The 27316-nt window shown below is 39.2% G+C and overlaps 1 protein-coding gene across 1 annotated transcript in view; it reads right to left on the bottom strand.

Moving 5' to 3' along the window:
- mocos (molybdenum cofactor sulfurase) overlaps positions 1–27316 on the bottom strand; it is a 155383-nt gene that overhangs the window by 14710 nt on the left and 113357 nt on the right. Inside the window, exons 9-11 of the mRNA XM_007897447.2 lie at positions 13246–13408; positions 8116–8203; positions 1376–1500 (exon numbers count right to left, since the gene is read on the bottom strand). Coding sequence (XP_007895638.1) covers positions 1376–1500; positions 8116–8203; positions 13246–13408 — 376 coding nt within the window. The remainder of the gene's footprint in view (positions 1–1375; positions 1501–8115; positions 8204–13245; positions 13409–27316) is intronic.

Raw genomic sequence — 27316 nt, forward strand, 5'->3', positions numbered from 1 at the left:
CTTCCCTTTCACTGGCAATTTCACTGGCACATTATTGGCAATCTGAATTATAATATTTATCTGATGCAAATCAAGAATTTCAATGTGGAACAAGGGAAAATAGTAGAGGATTAATTAGACATGTAAAGGTTCTCTCTCACTTTAATGTTAGACTCATGCAGCCCCAGTATTAGCTCATAACTACATTCAAATTTATTGCACACTTGACAACACTTTTCTGCATGGAAATGTCACTTCAAAGTTCAGGTAATCTAGACTTTAGGATTTTAGAAAATAAGTTTACACCAGTTTTTACTCCTTGATGTAGAAAGCAAAGCAATTTCAAAAGGAGTTCTGATATTAGCTTAGCAAGAAGGCATGACAAAATGGACATCTTTTGGGACATGTAATCCTCTCATGATTGTATGTGGCAATGTGATTTTTAATGTGATTGTATGTGGCAATGTGATTTCTTGTTTTAAAAAGAATGTTGACAGACTTGAGTTTACATTGAACTTTTTTTGGGGGGGAGGGGGGGATGTTAAAGCAGGTTATTTTTGTCAAAGCCGCATCAATTTTTGAATAAGCTCCATGTCAAAAATACTGATTTTTTAATTTTTAATCCAACATTACTTAAAATTGTTCAAAATTGGATTGCCTTTCCTGTAGGTAATCCTATCTGACATTAAAAGCCCAGTATCGTCCTTTCTTCTTTTAAAACATGAAATGTATTTAAAAACTACTTTAAAATTTGCAGGAAGAAGCAAATTCACCTCTACTTGTCTTGAGGTGCTTACTCTAAAATGGCAGTACAGCGCAGAGGTTCAAAAGGGTCATTAGCAGCAGTGTTTCATTCTCTCACAATGTTTATGCCCAAGTGCTCTGCAGCGACAGTACATTTTAGAATTGTGATGAGGCGTAAAATGTTATAAAATGTTTGATGAGCTGGGTATCTGGCACATGCAGAAACCCATTACCATACCTAATGGTCTCCAAATCAAATAAGTTCCAAATCCAGAGAGTTTAGGCACAAATTGGCAAAAGCAACGGTTTGGGGAACCCAAAGTCTGCATTTGGGTCTTAGGAGAGGTTTAACCAGTTAAAATCACACATTGGTAAGCTTGTTGCTGCTTGTCCAACCAGGGCCACTCTCTGTTAGGGCTTTACCCCCTCTCCATTGAGCGGTGGCTCAAGTACTTGGAGGTACGCAGCTTGAGCTCTTGAGCTCATAAGTCTCATTCACAAATCCAGATTCAGACAGTGCACTTTCTAGCAGCTGACATTGTAAGCCTTTCAGTTTCCTTATCAACTTTTTGTTTTCTGCATAAACTTTCTCTGTGCATGTTTAATGAGCTTTTTTTCACAATGCTGTGTTTGCAGTAGTATTTAGATTTACCTTCCGTGTACTGCTTCTTTACATTTCTGTGAAAATCAGAGCTTTGTCTGACCAGACGACTCTGACGACCAAGGAAAATGGAGATCCAGGCTGCTACCTTTTCTCCGCAGTCCAGTCCTTCTACTCTGTGAAAAAAATGTACTTTTTAAACATACCTACAACAACAACAAATTACACTTGTATAGCACCTTTCACATTGATAGGACATCCCAAGGCACTGCTACAACAACAACTTCATACAGGGCAGCATCTTGGAGTGTTGAACCTGACGCTGAACCAGGGGTGGTCGTAAACACAGTTGAAGAGGAAGGACTTCAGTCATGATCTAAAAGAGGGAAAAGAGGACACAAGGCAGAGGGATTGGGAGATACTAGACATAATGGGGTCTGAAATATGATGTTTGAAAAACATTTTGGTCTCTGGCCTTTCAGCACTTTGCCTTTGGGTTTTGCAGTTTGTGGCAGTGAATCTTACAATTTTGGAACTTACATCAAATATAAATTTCGCATTTTAGAAAAGGAGTGAAACATGAGCCTGGAAATTATAGACCAGTAAAGCCTAACAATGCACAGTGTCAAAATCTTTGAGACAGTTGTATAAGATGTTCTCTAACTGCTCATTTGAAGCTCATCTAAATGCTACTTATAAGCAATAGTCAACATGGATTTAGAAGCAGTATATTGTGCCTCATGAAATCTTTGAGAAAGTAATTAAACTGGTGGATGAGGGCTATCCAGTGGATAACAATTTATTTGAATTTTCATGACCTCTGTGGACCTCTGATATTCAATTTCCCCAATAGAGCTTTTCCATTTAAAAATAATCATCCTTAATTTCATACCATACCGTTTTCTATAAAGTGCAGTAACTGTGTATCGTACATGAGGGAGTCTCCTTGCCAGCAGATGGCAGTATTGGTTACCCTATATTAATATAAACTTTGTTGAAGTTTAAGTTTCATATTTCTTTGAAATAATGCAGCAATTTGCATTTGAATTGAAGATTTTATTTCAACTGAATTGGCCACTGGTATTAGTTATTTCTTGTCTGAGTAATAAGCATGTTTTCATCACTTATTCATCCAAAAGAAATGTTCATTACTTGGAATCTGTCAGAACACAGTATGGACAATAATGAACATTATGTACTTATACTGAGATTACACCNAAAAAAGTTACATCAAGTGAACACACTATTATATCGCCTACAGAGAAGCAAATAAAAAAATATTTGAAATAATATATTCAAGAGCAGTGATATGCCTGGCAACTGAAGATCCATTTGCTTAATATCAATGATTAGAAAATAAATGGAATCAATAATTTGAAGAAAAATAAAGATTATCTATATATCTATATTATATTAATGAAAATATAGTAATTTCTGGATAAGTCATCACTCTAAGGGAAAACAGCTCAGCGACGAGTTTTCTGAATTAGTGAGTTGGGCTTAGGTCCTCCCAGGCCACAAGCGGGTGCTGTGACTCACATGGGCTCTTGGGGGAGGTTGGGCGCACATACTCAGATGCATCATGGAGGCCTCTGGCTGTTGGAGGGCCGCTCTGTGGCCTCTCGTCCTATCCTGTCACAGGATAGGGTGTAAGGCTGGGCGGGAGGCCACGGCGATGCCCTCCAATAGACCAAAGATCTTCGCAATGCATCTGAGAATGTGCACCCAACCTCCGGCAAGCACCACACCAGTCACAGGATAGGGCAGGAGGCCTCTACAATGCAATAAACCATCTTATAGGATGAGTTATCCAATAAATTTTACATTGTATGTACTTATAAGAATTTTGAGAATGCGACTACTTATATGTCAAGCAGAGTGACAAGTAAAATGGAATCACTTATTAACATTTTGCATGGGAAGCACCCAGGATATTTGCAGCAAGGCTACTAAGTGGTAATGCCAAATTAAGCCAGGGTAGAGTTATCAGGAGTTTACTATAACCTAATGACAGGTGGGTACATCTTGTCTGGCTAAGTTCATTACTTTTTGAGGAAGTGATACTCCAAATTTACAGTGAGAATAATAATAATAATCCTTATATTTGATACAGTGCTTTTCTTGTCAGGATAATGCCTCAAAGCACTTCACAGGATATACTATAAAGTTTAATGCCTATGTATTTTACAGGCAAACAAAATAGTGTAACTGGATGTCCAAAAGGCTTTTGATGGGGATAAAGGGATATTTTTGCTGATTGGCTGAGAACAGCAGGAATTAAGGAATATTGTTTTCCAATTGGTAGAGGTTCTCAGTGGTGTGTTTCAAGGATCAGTGTTAGGACCTTCTTGATCAAGAGGATACAAATATAGTGTTAGTTAAAAGTGGGACTGCAGATGGAGAAGGTCATTAAAAGTGCAAGCAGGATTCCAGCTGGAATATTGTGTGCAGCTTTGGTCACCACATACTATAGTAGATTTTAGAGCTATATGGAGGGTGCAGCACAAGTTCACAAGGATGATAGCAGAAATTAAAGAAAATAGCAATGAAGCGAGGTTAGAGAAGTTACCACTCCTTTCATTAGAAAAAATAAAGTTCAGGGATGATATGATAAAAGTGTTTAAAATAATGTGTTTTAAAAAATTAATCATAATTTTTTTTCCCTACTGATAAGGGATTCGAGGAGAGGGCATGAATTCAAGATTGTGACTAGGAGAGTGAAAGGAAAAGTTGGGAAGAACATGCAAAGGGTTGTCAGAGAATGGAATGATTTGCCAGGAGTGGCTTTTACAGCAGAGTAGATTGGGGGCATTTTGAAAGAGTATAAGACTAACACATGCAGACGGCAGCTATTTGGTTTCTTAGAAGAATAAACACCAACATAAAAATGGGATGAATGGCCTTCTACTGTGTCATACATTTCTATGGTTCTATGAATGGGACAGGAAATGTCAAGGGAAAAGTTGAAAGAATCCTTGTGGTATCAGTTGACTCAATGCTCATGATGTCCAAACAGTGTGAAGCAGCAATAAACAAGGCAAACAAGATGTCAGATATATTGTCAAATAAGTTAGATCCCCAGAAGAACAACATTCTGATTTGCCACATCTGGAATTCTGCAAATCTGATTTCAACATAAGAGGCTGCTCGGGCCTTGGAGGTGGTTCAGCGATACCAAGGCTAATCCCAGTTTTAGATGTATCAATTTTTGACAGATACTTTAAAGCTTGAAAATAGATGTTTTGTCATGTTATATTAATAGAGGAATATAATAATAATAATCCTTGCATTTGACATAGTGCTTTTCATTTCTTCTAGACGTCTCAAAGCGCTTCACAGAATAGACTGTAAAGTGAATTGACTGTATATTTGTGGGCAAAACGCAGCGTCAATTGCTCACAGCAGTGTCCCACAATCAGTCATGGATTGAGTGACCAATTTTTTATTTTTGTTTTTTTTTCTTGAGGAATTATTAGCAGGCATGTGAAGTAAGGAAACTTGCTCATGGTTTCGCCCTTCAATTATAAGATGCATAATAGAAGAGAAAATAAACCCAGAACTACATGTTATATATGCGAAAGCAACAGGAAAGCACAGGTTCAGGGTTATGAAACAGAATTTAAGGCAAATGACAGAAAGTATTCCTGTACACAAAGGCTAAGCAGACATAATGGGGTCCTATGGAGGATGGTTGAGGACAGGACCCTGGAGCCATTTAAGAAACAGCTTGCTGCTGTAACTAGAAGACTTAAAAGATTTGTATTCTGGAAAGATGAGGTCAAATGGGCCGATGGGCCTTTTTAAACCAAACCTCTCTTGTGAACACTGAACAAGCCTTTGTTTATGACACAGCTAAAAGGTCAAATCCTGCATTGATTACAGGAATACAAAGCAGTGCTTCTGCTCTAAGTCAGAGCCTTCATTATTCTGTGTCAAACCTGCCATTATGAGGTCAAGAGGATCACTGGCAAAATTACAATTTAACATTTAATAAAAGACTGATAATAAATAAAGAACCCTGGAACCTGCTGACGGCAAGGCCAAACTCAATTTTATGCATTTATTCAGGTTACAATGCACTATATTAGGAGCACAAATTTTCAATTTGAATTTTGAAAATATAGTTTCCTGGCAAAGGAGTTCTATGTATCATTATGAATGTTCATTGTATGTAGATTTAGACTATTGGGTTTAAATAGGGGTTACAGATAGAACCTCAACGCCATCAACTAAATGGTTGTGGTTAGTGAAAGCCAATGCATCTACATATTTTAGTCCCATATTTACTACTTGAAATCCTTGAATTTGATATAATGTCTTATCATGTTGTCTAAACATCTCAAAGCTCTTCACAGGATATACTAGACTGTGAATTGACTGTGTGGGCGATCGCAGCAGCCAATTTGCGCACAGCAATAAACAACCATGGATTCTATTTGGGGGATCTGTTGGTCAGGATCACAGGAGAAACTCCCCTCACTTTTTGAATAGTGCCATAGTGCCCGATTGACAATATTCAGTGGTTTCACTTGTTGAAAGGAGAAACCTGCCAATGGCATTGAAAAAAACAAGCCTTCTACCAGCAGACCCATAAACATTGTTTGACGGGCAATACAATACAAAATTACATTTGTAAAGCACCTTTCATGTCGGGAGGTACTGAGTCGGTGAACAGTCAGGGATTAGGACCTGAGCGGTGGGGGTTGGGATCAGGGAAGGTGGAGGCTAGAAAGGTACCTGAAGTCACAGTCAAAGAGGAGGGTCTTGAGGCATGCCTTGAAGGAGGCAAGGGAAGGAGTGAAGGGAATGTGGGATGGAGTTCCAGAGGGTGGGGGCAGAGAGACTGAAGGCCTGACCGCCGATGGAACATGCTGGAGCCTACTGAATGGAGGGAGCGGACCGGTTGATAAAGGGTTAGCAGGTCAGAAGAGGTAGGAGAGAGGTAGGAGGGGGCAAGACCATCAAGACCATGGAGGGCCTTGAAGGTGAGGATGAGAATTTTTAAGTGAGGGATGGAGAGCCAGTGGAGCCGGGCGAGGGTAATGGGGTCACGGAGCCTGGTGCGGGATAGGACACGAGCTGCAAAGTTCTGGATGATCTACAGCTTGTGGAGGGAAGAGGAGGCCTGAGGGGTGAGGCAGTAGTGGAGTCGGGCAATGTTGGAATCGGGCAATAGGCAGGTGGACAGATGGCAACCATGCTAATTCACTGCTGTAGATTTGTCTATTGAACTCCCTTCGCCTATCTTACCCTTTCCCCCAAAGAAACTCAGATGACTAACCACAATGTCATGTTAGTACTGTATAACTACATCAACAACTTGCATTATATAGCATCCTTCATGCAGGATAGTGTCTCGGAGTGCTGAATGTTAGTCTTGGCTGCTATCTCACAAATGTCAACGTAAACAAAGATTTTGGTGAAAATGCAAAACAATCAATCTTTTAAATAAAGCTGTTCTATAGCAACGGAACAATGAATTTAAATCTCATTATAAGGTCAAGTATTGCACATTCCAAGGAGATCCTGCTAACCAACCCCTACCCCCTCCCCACTGAGGGTAGTCAAAGCAGCTTGATACACGTGAAACCTAAAGTAAAACATTTTTTTAGGTTTACAAGATTCCACAGTTCCCCCCAATTTGGTATCATCTGCCGATTTACTTATCTTACACTGAGTCTGTGAATCCAGGTCTATTAATATATATGTTGAACAGTAGGAGTCCCAGTACAGTCCCTGAGGTCCACTGTTTAATACCTCTCCTCTATTTTGACCTGGCTCCCCTATAAAAGACCTTCTGCTTCTTTCCTTCTGCCAATTCTGAATCTATGTCCATGACTTGTCCTTGATACCCAGTGACCATTATGAATTGCGTCTTTCGTGTGGTACTTTATAAAATGCCCTTTGGAAGTCTAGATATAGTACATTATATTGCTTCTCATAGTCATTCTCCTCAAAAATGTCTATGAAATTGGTCAAACACAATCTCATTTTGCATTGTTTCCTTTTAAGTTATCCCATCTCATAGTTTTGCCGAGGCCAAAAACGTCACCTAAATAAGACAACTGGATTGGATTGATAGTTAAGCCTGAGCCTCAAACCTCTGATCAGTGGCCAAGATCTCAGTTTGTAAAGCCTGAATAAAATATTATGCCTGTGAGGCATCCAAAAATAAATCAAGTAGATACATTTTAATAAAAAAAACTCAACAAGACTATTTCTGGAGTGGGGAGAAATCACTGAAATAAAAAGATTTTTAAAAATTAGCCATTTCAAAGAAGTATAATATAATGTCACAAACAATTGTTTTTTAACCCAGAGGTTTGTGTAGGCAGGCTAGCGTTACATGATGATATTCCTGCCTAAATTTGTTTTTATGTTGCAGTCTTCCAGATTAATTGGTGATTTGCATGATGGCTGTTTATGGCACCTTATTGGAGCAAATGGCTACCATGTTTGCTACAAATAAGGCCACGTACTTGACAGCAATTAGTTCTGAAACACTTTGAGACCGTTCAACAAGATAAGTTCTTTCATATTCTTTATGTATATTTATTTAACATTACTTATCCTGTATGTCCAGACTGTGACATGTTTCAACAGCTCAGTCTGTCCAACAGATGAAATGCTGCACCAAATTGTAACACTTCACTTGCAGTGCCATTAATTGTATTAACTTGACATATCCACCAGACCACTCAGGCTCTGCCTGCCAAAGTAAATGGTGCCGACACCAAAAGCAATAAAGACATTTATTTGTGAGCTGTTATAGGTTTGTCTCAGATTCTCACCTGTCTCCACAGACTTTGCTTTGACAGGCTTGAAATGGAAACTGTTTTCCATCTCCTTCTTCTAGAGGCACCATTATAGGGTCCATTCCTGAATGAAGTAAACAAATCATTAAATGTAGCAGGTCATAAAGTATCTCAATCCAGAAAAAGATAAATCTGTCTAATTGAATGGAATACAGTCAAAAAGCTTGCAGGTTATTTTCCACTTCACTGCCCGAGATCTGGTTTTGCACGTGTGTACAGTATGGCACAATGCATTTCCTGCTGTCCTGAATCCGTTGAAACCTCCTAATTGCAGCACTTTGAAATGCTATATTGCATGAAGGGGCTATATAAATGTGAGTTGTTGTGGTACTTGTAATTGGTGAGCCCCGTAGGATTACAATTACAAATTTCTTTTTAAAGCAGTTTTTTTAAAGGTCTGGAGATCTTCCTGCCAATGAATGATTTTTTAAAACTATATTGTAATTTAATACACCCGTAAAAGGAAATTGCAGTTTTTAAATCAATAAAATGATATCCTTAAGACTCTCCTGTTTGTCCTGTAAGTGTGTGCACTCATTAGTAAGTCTGGAACACACCACTGTTGTTGGAGCTGCTCTGGGGAACACACTTTCAGTTCTGCAAAGAAACAAAGGCCAGTGGTGGCAGCCACTTACTAATTGTCAGGTACTGACCCTCTGTGTACTGTGGAGCTATCAGAAGATATACACTTTCAATTGAATATTATGGAAGGCAACTAAAAAATCACCTATATATTTGTGATAGGTGTGAGTGTTGTGGTGACAGAGGCTTTCCTGCTTGGTTTCTTGTTCGATTCCCCAAAGCGTTGTTCACTGGTTGCAGAGGAGCTACAGAGTCTAATAAATGACTCTTCCAAATGGGATGAGCCTAGTTCAGTTGGTAGCACTCTTGCCTCTGAGTCATGAAAATTGTGGGTTGAAATCTCATGTTGGGACTTTGAAATTGCGCAGTGCAGCCTGACAGTTTAGTGTTGTGAGCGTGCTGACCTGTTGGGCATGCCTTCTTCAGTGAGAGGTTAAACTGAGGTCCTGTCTGCCTGTTCAGGTGGATGTTACACATCCCATTGCAATATTCAAAAAGAGAAGGGAGTTTTTTCCAGTATGCTGGACAACAATGCCTCAAATAATATTTATTTAATGGCTGTTTGTGGGACATTGCTGTGCATAAATTGGCTACTATGTTCACCTACAAAATACACAGTTATTACACTGTACAGAAAATCCAGTGAAGCGCTTTGAAACATTCTCCCAAAATGTGCTATGTAAAATGTAGGAATTCCTCTAATATTATTATAAGAAATTCGAGTGGACATTCCTTCCTGTATCCAGAAATACATAATGCACATCATAAGGACGACAACACCACCACCATCAGCTTACATTTATACAGCACCCTTTTTTTGCGGGGTAGCATCTTGGAGCGCTTAACAGTGGTGGTGCTTGACACCGAGCCAGGAAAGACTAATGGGAGCTCTGCTGTGTAAATAAAGCTTGTTAAAGTGGAGTTCCTGTGGGTTGGTGTTAAGTACTTTTGGTTTCCTTATCACAGGGTTTCATTTATAAATTGTCACATATTAGGCTCCGTTGGGATCTCAATCATGCTGTTGTAACTGGGTGCAGAAAGGCAGAGGCCAGGGAGCAGAATCTTAATTAATCTCTCATCTGTGGACATTATATTATATTATATCTACAGAAAAACAAAAATAACAAGGCAAAAATAATAACGCACGTTCAAAAAATAGCATGATGGCCAAGAAAATCCTTTGGGAATTACTTGAGTGCTGCTCCATCAACAGAATGTTGTCAAGCAAACAGTATGATCATCAGCCTCTCTCTATCATCCACTCAATGTGCTTGCAGAGAATTGACACAGGAAGTATCAGTTAGGAGACTCGTGAATGAACTTGCTTACCCACAGCTTGTTGAAATATCTCAGTTCATTTGGCAAACTGTTAGCAGTAGTTGCAATATTACCTCATCATTAAAAGCAAATTGGACCTCAGATATTCTAGTACTTTATGTTTAGAAAAAACAAAACACATTACAGTAATAAAAGATAACCATAACAGGCCTAGAAAGCAGTGGCACACAATGACGTTGACTATTACTTACTGTAATGTGTGTTTTTTCCTAAATATAAAATACCAGAATATCTGATGTAGGATTTGCTAATGATCCGTTAACTTTACAGTCAATTCACTTTGCAGTATATTCTGTGAAGCGCTTTGAGACGTCTCAAAGACGTGATGAGTGCTATATCAAATGCTAGGATTATTATAACACTGCCAACTCAGAGATACTGCGATTGCCTTCCAGCAATTTGGACCAGAGCTCCTGCTGTGTGGGCTCTGACCTACTGCCAATTGTCAGCAGGATTTCCTGAGGGAACTCAATACAATACAAATTTACATTTATATAGTGGCTTTGACATTGAGAGGACCTCCCAAGGTGCTTGGCAGTCCTAGCTTGGCACCACGAGGTGGGTGGGGAGGGACAGATGGTCTAAGAGGAAGGCCTTGAGACAAAGAGAAAGTCTTGACAATGAATGTTGAACTAATAAGCATTGCATAAAACTTTATATATATATATATACTGAGAAAACATCAATATAGTTCAGCAAATCCCATGAAACTTATTTCTTATAAAAGTTAATTTTTAGAAATCTGAAAAACTCAAGAAATGCTACAATTAAACCTTGTTATGATAAGCATCTCATTTTGACTTGACTTATCCCACCTGAAGTTGATTCCTTAATAAATGTTATGGAACTGAAATTTATATTTCATTGGAAATGAAAAAGCAGCAGTTCACCACATGATTCACTAATAGCAATATAGAGACCCTATTATAATAACAATGATAATAATAATCCTTGCATTTGATATAGCACTTTATCACATTGTTCAGATGTCTCAAAGCGCTCACAGAATACGTTGTAAAGTGGATTGATGATGTATTTTGTGGGCAAAAACAGGAATCCTAATGGGAATTCTGCTGGTAATGCACAGTACACCGTAGCCATCTTAGAGGAATCCTGTGATATACTTCTGATACTTTGGGTCTGGGATCCTGTGAACCGGATGGCAATGCATACCAGCAGGATTCCGTTTGCAACTGAGTCACAAATAGTGAATCCCATTACTAACCATTGCTTTTTGCCCCAACGAATCACTCCCATCACTGAGATTTTCATAAAATCAAACCATTAAATGCTGTAATACAAACCTCCAGTTTCTTAGCTCACCTGAAATACCACAGTGTTCTGCAGAGTACAAAACTAAACAAAAATGATCCCCAGTAAAACTTTGAGGTACGTCCAAATCCCTCTACACACTTGCCCCTCCTTGCCTCAGTGACCTCCTGCAGCAACAGTGACCCAACTGCTAACACCAGCCTGTTTCATATCCCTCACCCGATTTGCCCCACCTTTTGGGGTATGTTTTCAGGTATCCTTGTGAAGCGCTTTGGGGTACCTTCCTGCTATTAAAGGCGTTGTATAAATGTAAATTGTTGTTGGATTCCTCAGAGACTGCAATCAAATTATTCCAATGCTTGCGGGTTCAATATTTCCAGGTTTATCTATGTATTGTTGCAGGCTACTGTATGGATGGACAGACAGACAGACATGAAGCAATATCACATTTTAACTTTGATTTGGCAATAATCTGAATTCAAGGTCATGATTCTTGTTTTCACAGATTGCTAAAATAATCATCCAGATACACGCAGACATGTATTTGGATGATTAACAGTGAAATAAGGTTTATTCTTATTTGGAGTCCTGTAGCTCAGTGGTTAGAGCACTCGCTTTGCAAGTGAGAGACCTGAGTTCAATTCCAGGCAGGGCGAAACCTTGGGCAAGTTTCCTTACTCCACACAGAGCCTAATAATAATCCCTCCAAAAAAACCAAAAACAATAATTAAATTGGTCATTTTCAATCTACGACTGTTTGTGGGACATTGCTGTGCGCAATTGGCTGCCGCGTTCGCCCACAAATATACAGTCAATTCACTTTACAGTGTATTCTGTGAAGCGCTTTGGGACGTCCTCCTGACGTGAAAAGCGCTATATCAAATGCAAGGATTATTATTATTATTATTATTATTAAAAGGGTTGATTCTACAACTCTAGTATTATTGAATGAATTTACTGAATAATTTAATGTTACATTCAAGATCAATGAAGAAGGTATAAAGCAGAGTGATTCGAGTATGCTAGAGCTGACCCTGTATTCACTGGGTATCAAGGTCATCTCTGCAGTACTGGAATCATTTTGAAAAAGGTAATTAAGAAGAAGCATGATTTAGGATTTTAATAATAGTAATAATCCTTCCATTTGATACAGCTGTTATCACGTCTTCGAGAGACTTCTCAAAGCACTTCACAGAATGTACTGTAAAGTGAATTGACTGTATATATTTATGGGCGATAGATACATGGTAGCTATTTGCGTACAGCAGTGTCCCACAGTTATGGATAGAGTGACCAAATTATTATTAATTTTTTTTTTAAGGGACTGTTAGCCCCGGAAGAGCGATCCGCCAATCGACTAACAACCGGGTTCTTACTTCCTATTAGGTAAACAGGCGTATGGAGTAAGGAAGCTTGCCTAACGTTTCGCCCTGCCTGGGAATTGAACCCAGGTCCGCTCGCTTGCCCTAATCTGTACGCTACAGGACTCCACTTTAAAATGCTGAAAGGCATATATAATGTATATATGGGACTTTTACCTTGAGAGGTGAACTAGAAAACATAGATTAAAAAGGAATTAACCTGAAGTGAAACCAGATATTGGAGGCTATGTTTGTCCATCCTCTACAGACAACATAACCCTACATGTGCTGGCAATTGGTAAGAATGATTGTACAGGATTTCAGGAGGACATTGATAAAGTAGGAAAATGGGAGGACAAATGGCATCTCGAACATGTCTTTAGTTAGCATTTCGCCCACAAATATACAGTCAATTCACTTTACAATATATTCTGTGAAACGTTTTGAGACCTTTAGAAGATGTGAAAAGCACTATATCAAATGCAAGGATTATTATTTATTATTATTATTTCTGAGATTAGTATCTGCAATGTACCCAGATGTTTCTGCTAACCTTCTGCACTGATGGTCATAATGCCTTGTTCCAAGTCAATGTGCGGATGAATCAAACAAAGCCTGGGTTCCTGCTTTTGACTAACACAGACGCCATTTTGGTTGACTATCATCCAAGTTCGGTCAAAGAGTAAACCATGCTTTCCAATAGGCCACTTCTTAACCTATAAAGCAAAGGGATAAATAAATCACAGTGATGAAATATGGAGGTAATATGTACACTTTGAACAATGCTCTAAGAAGTTACACAAGTCAAAGCGACAATACTTCTTAAAATTCTACCACTCTAAAATCTCGATAGTACTTTACTCTTCATCAGTATGGATAAGAGCCATCCCCATTTTATACATGCATTTTACCTATTAAAATTAAAAAATTGGATTCAGAACAGTTGAATTTCTGAACATCTGTTACTGAAATAACTCAAACATTCCACACAACAGAATTCAAATGTTCCCATTGCTCAATGACATGTTCCATTATATAAAAGGATAAGATAATAATAATGCTTGATTTGATATAGAGCCTTATCATGTCGTTGAGATGTCTCAAAGTGCTTCACAGAACGTACTGTAAAGTGGATTGACTGTATTTTGTGGGCGAAAGACGTTTCCACCACATTGGTGGAATGCCAGATATCTCCTAGGCATGAACAAGGACCGACACATTTTCCCCATTTGTAGCAGATAAAGATTCCGATAAGAAACACATTGCTGATTATACATGAGTTGGTGTAGCCTCAACTTACCCCACACCCCTTCTTTTCATCTAAAATACTTAACATCCGCCAGGCAGCCTCATCCAGCTGCACCTTGTCACCCACCACCACCTCCTCGCTGTCCCCCTCACCTTCTTCATCATCTGCTCCTACCACCAACCCCATTCTACATCCCTTCCTCCCCATCTCTCCTTCCTCCCTCTCACCCACCGTCACCTCCATGAAACCCACCATCTGCTGCCTAGACCCCCTCACCACCAACTGAAACCCTAGTCCATGCCTTTGTCACCTCTCGGCTGGACTACTCCAACGTCCTCTTCGCCGGTCTCCCATTCACTACCAACCATAAAATCCAAATTATTCAAAACTCTGCCGCCTGCATTCTCACCCAAAAGAAACTCTGCTCTCCGATCACCCCAGTCCTTGCCAGACTGCAGTGGCTGCCTAAACCAGAGAGGATCGATTTCAAGAGCCTCACCCTTGTATTCAAGTCCCTGCACTCCTCTGCACCCCCCTACCTCTCTGACCTCCTCTCTCCTCAAAACAGTGCCCGTTGCTTTCGTTCCTCCGGGTCTGGACTCCTTTTCGTCCCCCGAGTCCTCCGCTCCACCCTCGGCGGCCGTGCCTTCAGCCACTATGTCCCGAGGTTCTGGAACTGTCTTCCTCCTTCCCTTCATCTCGTTCCCTCCCTTCCCATTTTCAGGTCTCTGCTGAAGACCTTTCTTTTCGACCGAGCCTTTGGTCACTTTCCACACCCCACCCTCCCCCCGGCTCGGTCCCGGGATCCGTTACTGTAAAGTGCTCTGAGACGCCATCCGGAGTGGAGGGCACTATATAAATCCAAGTTGTTGTTGTTGTTGTGGTGGGTTTACATCCAGAAACCAAATTGACAAAGCAAAAAGGAAAAAACTAGCAATCTTATAGGTGTATTGTTCTGAGGTGGACCATTCTTTTTAACTCAACTGTCAACTGTAGTTATTTTGAGCACTAGGTGATGCTATAGGAGTAGTTGTGTGGAAAGCAACAGTTCCAAATACCATAGCCCATTGCAAACAAGCAGAGAGTTACAGCAAAATACGCAAGATAGGGAGTAACCTCAGGAATCACAACATAACCATTAGCTGCCAAGTGACTGCACACAGTTTAAAAAACATTTCCACCTGCTCAGGAGATCAAATCCGAACATTCTTTTGAACAGAAGCTGTGAGTTTTAAGAAAGATTAACATTCTCCTAGTTTGTCAAAGTCCAACAAACCTGAATTAATACATTAATGACCTGCATTCACAGATCCAGTATAAGATAGTTAAACAACTGGAACATGTCAGGAAAGGTGGTAGAGGCCAGTGATGGAGGGAAGGTTTGGTGGGTGTTCTAGAGAGATGAGGGCCTTCTTCATCCAAACCAATCTTTGTGATGTTGTGAAACCTGGCAATATAACTGTCAGAAGGTACTAGGTGTGCATAGTAGGTCTAGGTTGAGGAATATGTCTGGTGGTGTAGCAACTGCATAAAGAACTGACTTTTGTCTAAGACAGAAAAAAAATATCTGAAAGATGAAATAGCAGAAAGAAAGAATGTTTAAGTTAAAGGAACATGTTCCCCAATGTACCTGCTATACAAACCGTCACGTTGGGCACTTTTGCTCACCCTCTCTCACCTCCACCAAATCATTAGTGGTTGTAAGTCAAGAATGACAGAATTTACATAGAAATGAATGCTAGTTTGACCTCATCCATTAATGAGGGCCAATTACGTTTTTTATGTTTACAAAGGATTGCATTACTTTACTCTCCAAATGTCATCATTAACTTTCCAAATGTTTAGACTGTCACTTGAACCAGTAAAGTATTTCAATTATTGCTTTCAAAATTGACCTGCTTCACATAATATTGAAGCAGCAAATAAGCACCACTTTACTTTGGGATATTCTTTGAATGTTGAAAATGCGCTAACTTTACAACAACAACAAAATTACATTTGTATAGCACCTTTCACGTCGGGAGGACGTCCCAAGGTACTGGACAGTCAAGAGTTTCGGACCCGAGCTGGGGGTCGGGATTGGGGAGGGTGTAGGGTGGGGGGAAGCAGGGTGATCGAAAGCATGGTCAAAGAGGAAGGTCTTGAGATGGGTCTTGAAGGAGGCAAGGGAGGCGGCAAGGTGGAGGGACTCTGGGATGGAGCTCCAGAGGGTGCGGGCAGAGTGGCAGAAAGCCCGCCCAATGATGGGGCGAGCGAGGCGGGGACGTGAAGCAGACCGGAGCACAATGAGCGGAGGGAGTGGGCAGGATGGTAGGGGATTAAGAGGTTGCAGAGGTAGGGAGGAGCAAGACCATGGAGGGCTTTGAAGGTGAGGACCAGAATCTTGAACTGTATCCTCTGTGTGATGGGAAGCCAGTAGAGTCGGGCGAGGATGGGAGTGATAGGGTCACGGAGCCTGGTGCAAGAGAGGACATGGGCTGCAGAGTTCTGGATGATCTGCAGCCTATGGAGGGAGGAGTTGGTGAGGCCGACAAGCAAGGAGTTTGCATCGTCGAGCCTCGATGTAATGAATCCGTATATGAGGGTTTCGGTGGCCTGCGGTGTGAGACAGTGGCGGAGACAGGCGATGCTCCGGAAGTTGGAGAAGGCAGAGCGGGTCATAGCACAGATGTGGGATAGAAAGGATAGTTGAGGGTCAAACAAGAAATATATATTTATATTTAATGCCACAAAACAACACAATGACATTGTGGCATTTAAACATTTACATATTAGTGGATGTTTCAGGGCATTAGAATTAATTTATTCCAAGCTTCTCTGCTGAATTCCTAGATTTGTTCCCTTCAGTGCGCTTTAAATGATATTTGTATTACTCTTACAAGCCCAGAAACAACATCAAAGGAGTTCCCTCTCAAAAAGCCCTTTGATGATAAAAATATCCTAATTGAAAATGTCAGATCAAAAAAGGTTCAAAAGAGAACTTCACAGCTATCATCTCATTCCCAAAAGTGAATATACAAAATATAAATGCTGCACAAAAACAAAATAAAGATAACAGAAGAGTTCACCAAATTTACAATACACACCATAACCAAAAAGTAGCTATTTTAATACATACATGATTGGACCCTTCTGTCTGATGGAAAATGTTCAGCTATATTCAGCATGATTCTCATTATAAGATATCACAAATCTAGACTTAGAGTCAGATTGCTCTAATGCAACCTTCATGTAGAGGAATCCTGGCAAAACTGCTGGCATTCAAAACTGCTCTATCCCAAAGGCTATAGTGTGGAGTCCTCAGAGAATAGAGTGGAAAGGAATAATAATACTTATATTTGATACAGTGCCTTTCATGTTAGGAGGATGTCACAAAGTGCTTCACAGGATATACTGCAAAGTGGAGCGACTGTGTGTTTTCGGGCGAATGTGGCAGCCAATTTTGCACTGAAAGCCCAGCCGCAGATGGCATAATAATAACAATAATAATAATCCTGGCATTTGATATAGCACCTAGCACATCGACAAAATATCTCAAAGAGCTTCACAGAATATATTGTAAAGTTTAGTCGTGGATTGAGTGGCCATCCACTCCATTCTGGGGTGGAGGGGTGGATTATTACCCCCCGAAAAGTGATCTGCCAATCAACTAACAAGCGGGCTCCTTCCTCACTGCTCCGCAAACAAAGGCGTGTGTGTGGAGTAAAGAAGCTGGCCTAAGGCTTCGCCCCACCCAGAAATTGATCCCAGGTCCTCTCGCTTGCGAGGCAAGAGCGTTATCCACTACAGTACAATAGTTGAGTCCAAGAGAATTGTTGATCTAAAAATGTATTTTTGTACCTAAAAGTGGCACTTCAATGGCACACAACAGGGAATAAATTCCAGGGTTCAGAAATCTACAATGAGATTACATCAGCATTGAATGAGCAAATGGGGGGGTCTGTATACTGATTCAGCATCTTGAACTATAATCCTTCAGGACAGACAGTTAGGTAACCAATACATAACCTGAAGGATGTTTTAGTTACTTAAAGAAAATTACAGTTTGATTACACAGTGTAGGATTTCTGTAATTAATGTGTTAAATAATACCTCAAATTATATTTGCGATGTTTATATATTTGAGACATATGATCGATCGCATATGAGGGGAGCTGGTTGTGACTAGCTTCGAAGAAGATCCTTGCTCAAGGAGGAGAAACAACACTGTTCATCAGCAACAAACTGTTTTCATTTCTTATCGGTCGTTTTCTCATGGAAAATTGGTCTGCTGCTGGAGAGAGCTATGTTGCATTTGATTTTACAAAGGAACCATCTTGCAAAAGACAACAGGTGAAAGGTCACCTAATGGAGATCGATTCGAAAGAGAAAGAGAGAAGGAAGAAATTGGAACTTGGGAGTCACAAGCCACATTTCAGCTTCTAAAGAAAGAAGTTCAAGACTACGATTTAAACCACACTAAACAATAATACAATAATACCTGGATACTTTTGTGTGATATCGAACTGGAAACCGTATAATAATGCATGGCTACTTTTGAGTGATATCGAACTGGAAACCGTACAGCAATTCTTGGATACCTTTTGAGGACTTATATTCGGGTTCAAATGGGACGTTAAATTGGACATTGCTCTTCTATCTCTCCCGCAGCATTTGGTTGGTCAACTTAAATCGTTGTGAACTTCAGTATATGTGGATACGTAAGCATAATTGGATGTATTCTTTTAATTACTTATAACCATCATTAATGTGAATTAATAAACCTTGATTAATTGTACAACATTTGTGCCAGTCCTTATTTTACCGCAGGGTCATGAAAATAAATTAATCCTACAACAGGGTGAAGAACCAGTATTCTGAGAACATAAAGTGAAGAAGAGCTAATGAGTTTCTCCAGAACTGCTTGCAGCCTGGTATTATTTACTATATGTTACACTGCAGATTTTGGATGAAATAACATTACGCCTTCACTGTGGTACCGACAGCGGTGACAGGTCGTACAGAATCTGATGGCATTCGACACTAATAGGATTATAATTTCTCTGCGGGTTCATTTAAGTTTGCTAAGATTTACTTGCCTTTTCCTCAGAATCTCACTGAAACACTACTCTGGTGCATTCAGATGTGGAGACTTGAGGACATTTGCTTTTTTTTGCCTTTGTGCAGGGCGAAACCTTGGGCAAGTTTCCTTACTCCACACGCCTAATAATAATCCCTCCAAAACCAAAAACAATAATAAATTGGTCATTTTCAATCCACGACTGTTTGTGGGACATTGCTGTGCGCAATTGGCTGCCGCGTTCGCCCACAAATATACAGTCAAATCGCTTTACAGTGTGTTCTGTGCAGCGCTTTGGGATGTCCTCCCGACGTGAAAAGCGCTATAGCAAATGCAAGGATTATTATTATTATTATTATATGTTGCATCAGGATAAAGGCTTGAGATGGGATTGCTTAAAATGCTTTCATTTATTACTGATTGGTTACTTTCCAGAACAGAATCCTGTTTTTTTTACAGTAACTAATGTAATCAAGAATAACATTTGGAGAAAAATAGCAAAGAAAATCCAAGGCTACAGAGCAGTAAATCAGTGGATTCAAAGAATTAATAGCAATTTAGCTAATTGGACTGAGAACAGCTTAGCAATCAAATATAGAAGCTGATGATAAAGGAAAACAGGTCTGGATGGAGGCCAGTGTCTAGTTAAGTTCCATAAACATTAGTTCTGTGTCTCCTGCTGTTGCCACTATTCATAAATAATAGGGATGTGAGAATGACTAAACATGTCATATGCTATGCTGGCAAATCATGGAAATTCACTTATTCGATTGTGTTATTAATTTAAGTTCCATCTACCTTAATAAAATAACCCTTCCATTTAATATAGAGCCTTTCTTGTTGGGTGACAACTCAAACTGCTCCACAGATCGTACTGCGAAGTGCAGTGACTGAGTATTTGGTAGCAAATGCGGCAGCCAATTTGCACACCATATTCCACAAACAGCCGTAAAGTGAATGACCCATTTTATCTGGCGACTTTAATTGAGCAGAACACCGGGAGAAACTCTTTTTGAATAGTTACATGGGATCTTTAACATCCACCTGAAGAGGACCTTGGTTTAACGTTTCACCTGATAAACAAATCCTCCGACAATGCAATGCTCGCTCAGTATTTCAATGGCATGCCAGTCCAAACAATGATCTTAAAGTCCTGATGTGGGCTGGAACCAATAGCCTTCTGAATCAGAGGCAGGAGTGCTACCAACTGAGGCAGGCTGACACTTTGTGATTCAGGTGGACCTACAAATGGTTTACAAAACATGGGATCGTTTTACCTGGTTTATATTGCCCACTAAATCCAAATTTACCCTCAAATCAAATTAATTTGTTATTCATCTCATTGTCGCTTATGAGACATTGTTGCTGAAGATTAGCTGTTGTGTTTGTCCATATAACATTTATTTTACAGCCAGGCTGGCTCATCATCAAGGTTTGGATGGATAGACCAGTCACTAGGAGCAGAAGCAGCAGAAAAGCTTGTAGGACAATGCTCTCAATGGCAAGCTATGCATGCAGTTTTAGATGGTTAGACTCTAGCAGCATCCCAATGCACACTCTGGGGTGCCCAAGCCTTGGCTCATGCCAATCTGCACCTAATAGTCCTGTAGCTCAGTGGTTAGAGTACCTGTCTCGCAAGCGAGAGACCTGGGTTCGATTCCCGGCAGGGCGAAATGTTGGGAAAGTTTCCTTACTCCATATGCCTCTATAAACCTAGCAGTAAGGAACCCGGTTGTTAGTCGATTGGCGGATTGCTTTTCTGGGGATAATAATCCCTTAAAAAAGATAATAATTTGGTCACTCAATCCATGACTGTTTGTAGGACACTGCTGTGTGCAATTGGCTGCCGCATTTTGCCCACAAATATAGTCAATTCACTTTACAGTATATTGTGTGAAGCGCTTTGAGACGTCTAGAAGACGTGAAAAATGCTACATCAAATGCAAGGATTATTATTATTATTTTCATTTTCAATCAAGTATATTTTGCAAAGTACTTGAGATGTTTAATTTTATGTGAAAGGTGCTATATAAATGCAAATTATTGTTAGCTATTATTAAGGAGTGTGGCAGGAAAATGACAAGTTGTAGTCACTCCTCGTCAAAGTAACAGATGAAGAGTTAAAAGGATCAAGACTTATTAGTCTAGAAGAAATAAAATTATTGTATTGGTACTATATAGCTTGTTCATATTGTTATTCCATTTCAAAAATGCTTCTAGTGAAATAGACTTAACTCTTTAATCTGTTAGTCTATGGCATAATACCTGTCACAATGGAGTCTAGGCATGCATTTCCAATGCATATTTATTGTTTACCAGAGTCATAGTTTGTTTAATGAAAACACACAATTGCAACCCTCATAGTGACAAGGTGATCTCATGAGTCCGCTTATGGGATCAGCTGGGGCGATGCTGGAGAAGAACAGTATAGTACTCCTATAAAACTGAAGCTCAATATCACAGTACCTATTAACTTATTTTATTTTTTTCTCTTATTCTTTTCACCTTGGCTCTTACTAAACTGCACCTAAACATTCTGTAAAAAGAAATTCTCCAGGGAGAGAGTGCACAGTCCAATCCAGACAAAAGAATTACCATTCATATGTGGAATTCTCAGTTGTTTAAATACTCTTAAGCATGGTGATGGATGTCTGCATGTCAGATACACGGCAGACCAAAACAAATCTTGGTTGCATCTTGTACTGTAGGCCTTAGGATTGAATTAGATTTCTTAATTTTAAAACATTTAGACACCAACGTAAAGGCATTCACACTATATTTGATATTATCAATGTTTTAATATTTTAAGAACACATTTTGCATTTTTCTAATTGCAACTGGAATTTATGAGCATGTTTATATTCCATTTTGATTATGTATTAAGGTGCAATTTTCAGTTATGCATTTTTATTGCACATTTTGTTAACTTTATTCCCACAGATATCTTTAACGCTAATTGTATCTGGGAAGCTTTTAACGCAGGAGAATTCAATACTATGATTAGTGTTTTAAGATGTTGAGAAGATTAACAACTGTGCAAGATGATATTGCAAGTTTCAGCACTTAAGGAATTGAAAGTTGTATAAAGTGGTGTCCTCGGTAGAAGAGGGTCATTGAATTATATGTCTGGTGTGAATTCATGCGTTCATGATAGATCTTAGCTACTGGTAAGTAAGAATTTTGCTAGCACAAGACATTAGTAGCTATAGTAAAATGCTCTGCAATCTAATGCTTGCAGCCTCTCTATGTTATAATCACCCTTGCCTTTGATATAGCATCTTTCACATAGGGAGGATGTCTCAAAGCGCTTTGCAAGATTTACTGTAAAGTGTAGTGAATGTGTAATTTGCAGGGTGAATGTTCTTATGTGAAGGGTAAAGCTAGCTGGAGAAGGAGTCATACTGTTGAGTCCTATTTAACGATATTTTGATGACTATAATAGAGTATGCAATTTATTAATATTCTCTGCTTTTCAATTCATTCCATTAGCAAGCTGACTGGGTGATGATTTTCAAGAATCGTATTAGCAAGTCCTATATAGCTAATAAACATGGGGAAGTGATGTTGGTGGCGCATTAATTGAAACAAGGAGCACCATCTCAAACTAACCCCTCAACTGCCTATTTTCTTGCTCAGTGTTCTGCATTATAATTTATCAAATGCTTAAATATGTTCTCTCTATGTGAAAGGCACTATACACATTTTATTCATCCAAGCAGAATGGGCTGAATTCTTTGAATTTGATGGAAAAACAATTTCTTCACTCTTTCTTCTCGTTACAATTCTTTACCCTCAGTGAACCAAAACCCAAACTACTTAAATCCATTTGATATTTCATGGGGGAGTGGGAAGAAGGTGGTTTCCAATTTTCTCATTGAATTTTCAACCCTCAATTCTATACTTGATTGGCTTAAATATTTCACTTCTTTTTCTTTCTACTGTATGGGGTGGAGGAGGGGAGGGAAAAGAACCTGTCCTCATCCAATCTCCACACGATAGTCCCATCTGCGCCACTATCAGTGGACATGTCTTCTCTTCAGCACCTACATCCCTAACCTCTGGAGCTCCCTATCTCAATCCCTCTGCCCCGCCACTCCCTTATCTATGTTTAAATCTTAAGTCTTAAGAACTACCTCTTTGATGGCGTCTATGGTCACCCCCCCACCCACCTTTGCTTGCCATCCAACCGTGCCACAGTGCAGCTCCGAGATGCTAACCTGCCAGAAGGGCACTATATAAATGTAAGTAGAGGAGCAAAGTGACCTAGGGGCACACATACATAATTCACTAAAAGTAGCAACGCAGGTTAATAAGGCCATAACAAAAGGCAAACCAGACATTTGGGTTCATTTCTAGAGGGATAGAAATGAAAAGCAGGGAAATTATGGTAAACTGCTATAGACCCTTGGTTAGACTACACTTAGAATACTGTGTGCAGTTCTGGTCCCCACATTATAGAAGGGATGTAGAGGCACTGGAGAGGGTGCAAAGGAGATTCACAAGGATGATCCCAGAACTGAGAGGTTATACCTATCAGGAAAGGCTGAACATGCTTGGACTCTTTTCTCTTGAAAAGAGGAGTGTAAGAGGTGGCCTGATAGAGGTCTTTAAAATGATGAAAGGTTTTGATAGGGTAGACATAGGGAAGATGTTTCCACTTGTGGGGGAGATCAAAACCAGGGTTTTTTTGTCCCAGTGAGTTGATATGATATGGAATGAACTGCCTGAAAGGGTGGTGGAAGCCGGTTCGATAGTTGGTTTCAAAAGGGATTTGGATAGGTACTTGAAAAGGAAACATTTGCAGGGCTATGGGGTAAGACTGGGGGAGTGGGACTAGTTGAATAGTTCTTTTAAACAGCCAACATAGGCACGATGGGCCAAATGGCCTCCTTCTGTGCTGTAAGATTCTTGATATGGACTAACAGCATATCCCGAGACATTACAATTCTCCAGTCTTTTTTTATATATGTTCTGAATTTATATACCGTGATTTTGAAACAAACACTAACATTACACTAATATAGATACGCTAATGTCAGAAGTAGATGAATATGCAATTTAAATATAAATTATTTTAAACACACCCTTTGTCCTGAATTCCCTTTTCCTTTTCTACCTAATTAAATATTTTCTAAATCACATTTCTTTTATAAGCTAACCTTTAAATGCTTTGCATCTAAGCAATGCTTTGTGGAGTCCTGTAGCATATTAGAGCGCTCATGAACCCGGGTTCAATTTCTGGGCAGGCAAAACCTTGAGCAAGTTTTCTTACGCCACATGCCTCTGTTTACTTAGCAGTTACTAGGAACCCGATTGTTAGTCGATTGGTGGATCGCTTTGCGGGGGTGATAATCCCTTAAAAAGAATTGGTCATTCAATCCATGACTGTTTGTGGTACACTGCTGTGCACAATTATTACTATTATTATCACTTTGTTTCCTGCCAGCCACTGACCATTTTGGATCTGGAGCAATTTAAAAAACCTTTGTCTTTGATTGCCTACAACAGCTCCAAAAAGACGTAAAGAGAGTCTATGTAAATCTCTCCTAATTCATTAAAAAAAAGAGGGGCTGCCAATAACCAAGTATACTTGTCTGGCTGCCCACACAACCACATCATATCTGGATGAGTAACTTCATCTGCAGTGTCTTAGTTATGCTTTACTACTGAATGAGCTAAAACTAATATACTAATCGTAGTAAAACACAACAGTGAGCTTGGTACCCAGAGCTTAATTTTATCAGGGATTAAAAATTCAAAACTAAAGTGCACTGGATATCATAGTGATTCTGATTTCACCTCAAAATTCCTTTCAGGCTGCAATAAGAAAATCTTTGTAAATCTTTTCAACCTTTTATCATTCTTTTTTAGCTGAGTGAAAACAAATCACCATGAAAAAATATCTTTTAAAAGTATTCCTTCAAAATTATTTTGTAATTTCTGTACAGCTAAAAAATGACATTTTATGAGGGATAATGATTTCATTACATTGTCTACAGAATAGTACAGTAAATAGCCTACAATAATTCTGCGTAAGAACCACATGTATTTTGATCTGAACGTCTCACTCAAGCCTAATTCTATACCAAGTATTAATAAAACCCCAACCTGTGCTGTTGGGAGCTACGATAATCTTATTCACTGAGCATGTGCTAGCTTGTTCCTTGTGTGTTTCCTTGCTCAACAAATATTTTATCCCTATTTTAGCATTGGAAAGTAAAGTGGCCGATCTCCAGGTCATTAAGTCGTTGCGGATATCACTTCTTGATTTGTGTGCAAGTCAAACAGGAAGTGATATTGGTGGCAAACAGCTGACTCGGAAATCAGACATTTTAGCGCAAAAGCTGTCTTACACGTGGGAAGCAAGTGGGCCTGCTGTGTGTACACACAGTGAATGGGGTTTACACTGCAACCACATTGTAACAGAATTTGCACTAAGAATCGTGTTATAATGGGGCCCCACCATATCTGCCTTTTTTCTGATTTCCCACACAGTGTGTTTTCAACCTTGGTCATAGTGGCAGAGATCCAGCCAGAGACTTTCTTTGAAGGAAAGAGTGGAAAATGCCAGTCACTCACTGACAACGGGAAGGGGAACTATAAATCAGCCGTACCACATTTTCGGTCAGGCAGTGTTATCAGGGGCCTGGGAGGACGATACTCAGCCTCTTATATTTATAAAATATTCGCGCAGTTTTAAAACATAAAACAGATCAGGAGACTTTTTCATACAAATCTAAATAAAAAAAGTGTTAAAATGGTTTTGCATATCATACACCAGTGCTCATGGTGAGGTGAATGATAAATAATTTAGCATATTTAGTTTGAAATTGTGTTTGTACAGTTTTTAAATGAATGATAATTACTTAATGGTGAATTGGATGTCACAAAATTATCTCCAAATGTCCTATGCAACCGTAATAATACTTTAAAATATATTTTTTCACTATTACTGCCAAGAATTCAGTATTCAAAGATTACATTTTAAAAGCAAATAAGAAAGCTTTTTACTCATCAACCCAGAATATGAATGGGTTCAATAGTCCCATGAGTACTTTATAAACATGTTTTTAAAGAATATCACATGCCTGTGTTATCTCACTCTAAGTGCAAAGGATTTGCTTTGCTGCAATCTATATATAGTTGAATAGATGTAATAAAAATGGAATTTAGCTGTTCTGAAAATCTGGTACGTTAATTGCACTATCACTTTGAGATACAAAAGGAAGACAAGAATGGCTGGTATGTGAGTAACTAAAAGATATCACATTACCAACCATTAAATCAGATTCATTCCAAAGGTGTAGTGACCAAACAACTAATGAGTGACTCACGACATGCCTTGACATTCTGTTCATAATGTATTTTTAAATGATTATCTTTATGGATTTGTAATTTAACGGGAATAAATGAAGGAGACAAGGAGTAAGAGATGCGGTTGTAGACTGTCCACTATATTCCTAACATGGATTCAATAACAATACCTGATATGCATGAAATTAAGGAGAGGTTGAAAACGAGGAATCTATAATATTTCAAAACCCCTGAAGGAGATTAAGTATCAAATTCTTAGACCTATCTCATTTCCAAACAGAATTTGATTACGATTGAATCACTGAGCTAACTATAGTTCCATGACATGAAATCACACAGATTATTGTTCAACCAATTTACAGATCAATAGTAATGGATTAGTGAAGATACATTAGCCATGAACCTGCTTAATTGATGATTTCAGGATAAAAAATCTATTATTGTACATTATTGCTGTGTATCCATGTAACAGTGTATATTCAAAGATAGAGCTATACAGTAATTCTTAAATGGATTCAATATGCATGAAATTAAGGAAAGCGGTTGCAAACAAGAAATATGTAATATTAAAAGTAAGGAAGTGCTCGAGTGTAATATATAATAAAAATCATATTGTATCATGGTTGCTAAATAGGAGACAGAAAGCCAGTTTGAAAGGGCTTTCAATGATTGGCAGGCAGTGACAGGAACTAAGACGCTTAGAATTTAATTCATTACTTCACAAGGAGGGATGAGAAGATGCAGAATGCTCTGTCTGGAAAGCTGCAGAGGTGAAACCAATAGGAATGTTCAAAAGAGAGATAGACAGATACTTGAGTGGTTTTAAGGGATATGGCAAAAGGAGAGGCCAATAGGATTAAACAATCTGCCAATATCTAATAAACTGAGGGGAAAGGCTCACTGGGCTGAATAGCCTTTTTGGGTTTCTTATGTTCCTAATATCATATCTGAATCATTCAGTACCTTCCTCTAATTGGAGGCACACTATTCACACACCTCTCA

This window comes from Callorhinchus milii, unplaced genomic scaffold (genome assembly GCF_018977255.1).
Source record: "Callorhinchus milii isolate IMCB2004 unplaced genomic scaffold, IMCB_Cmil_1.0 Scaffold2, whole genome shotgun sequence".
NCBI lineage: Eukaryota > Metazoa > Chordata > Chondrichthyes > Chimaeriformes > Callorhinchidae > Callorhinchus > Callorhinchus milii.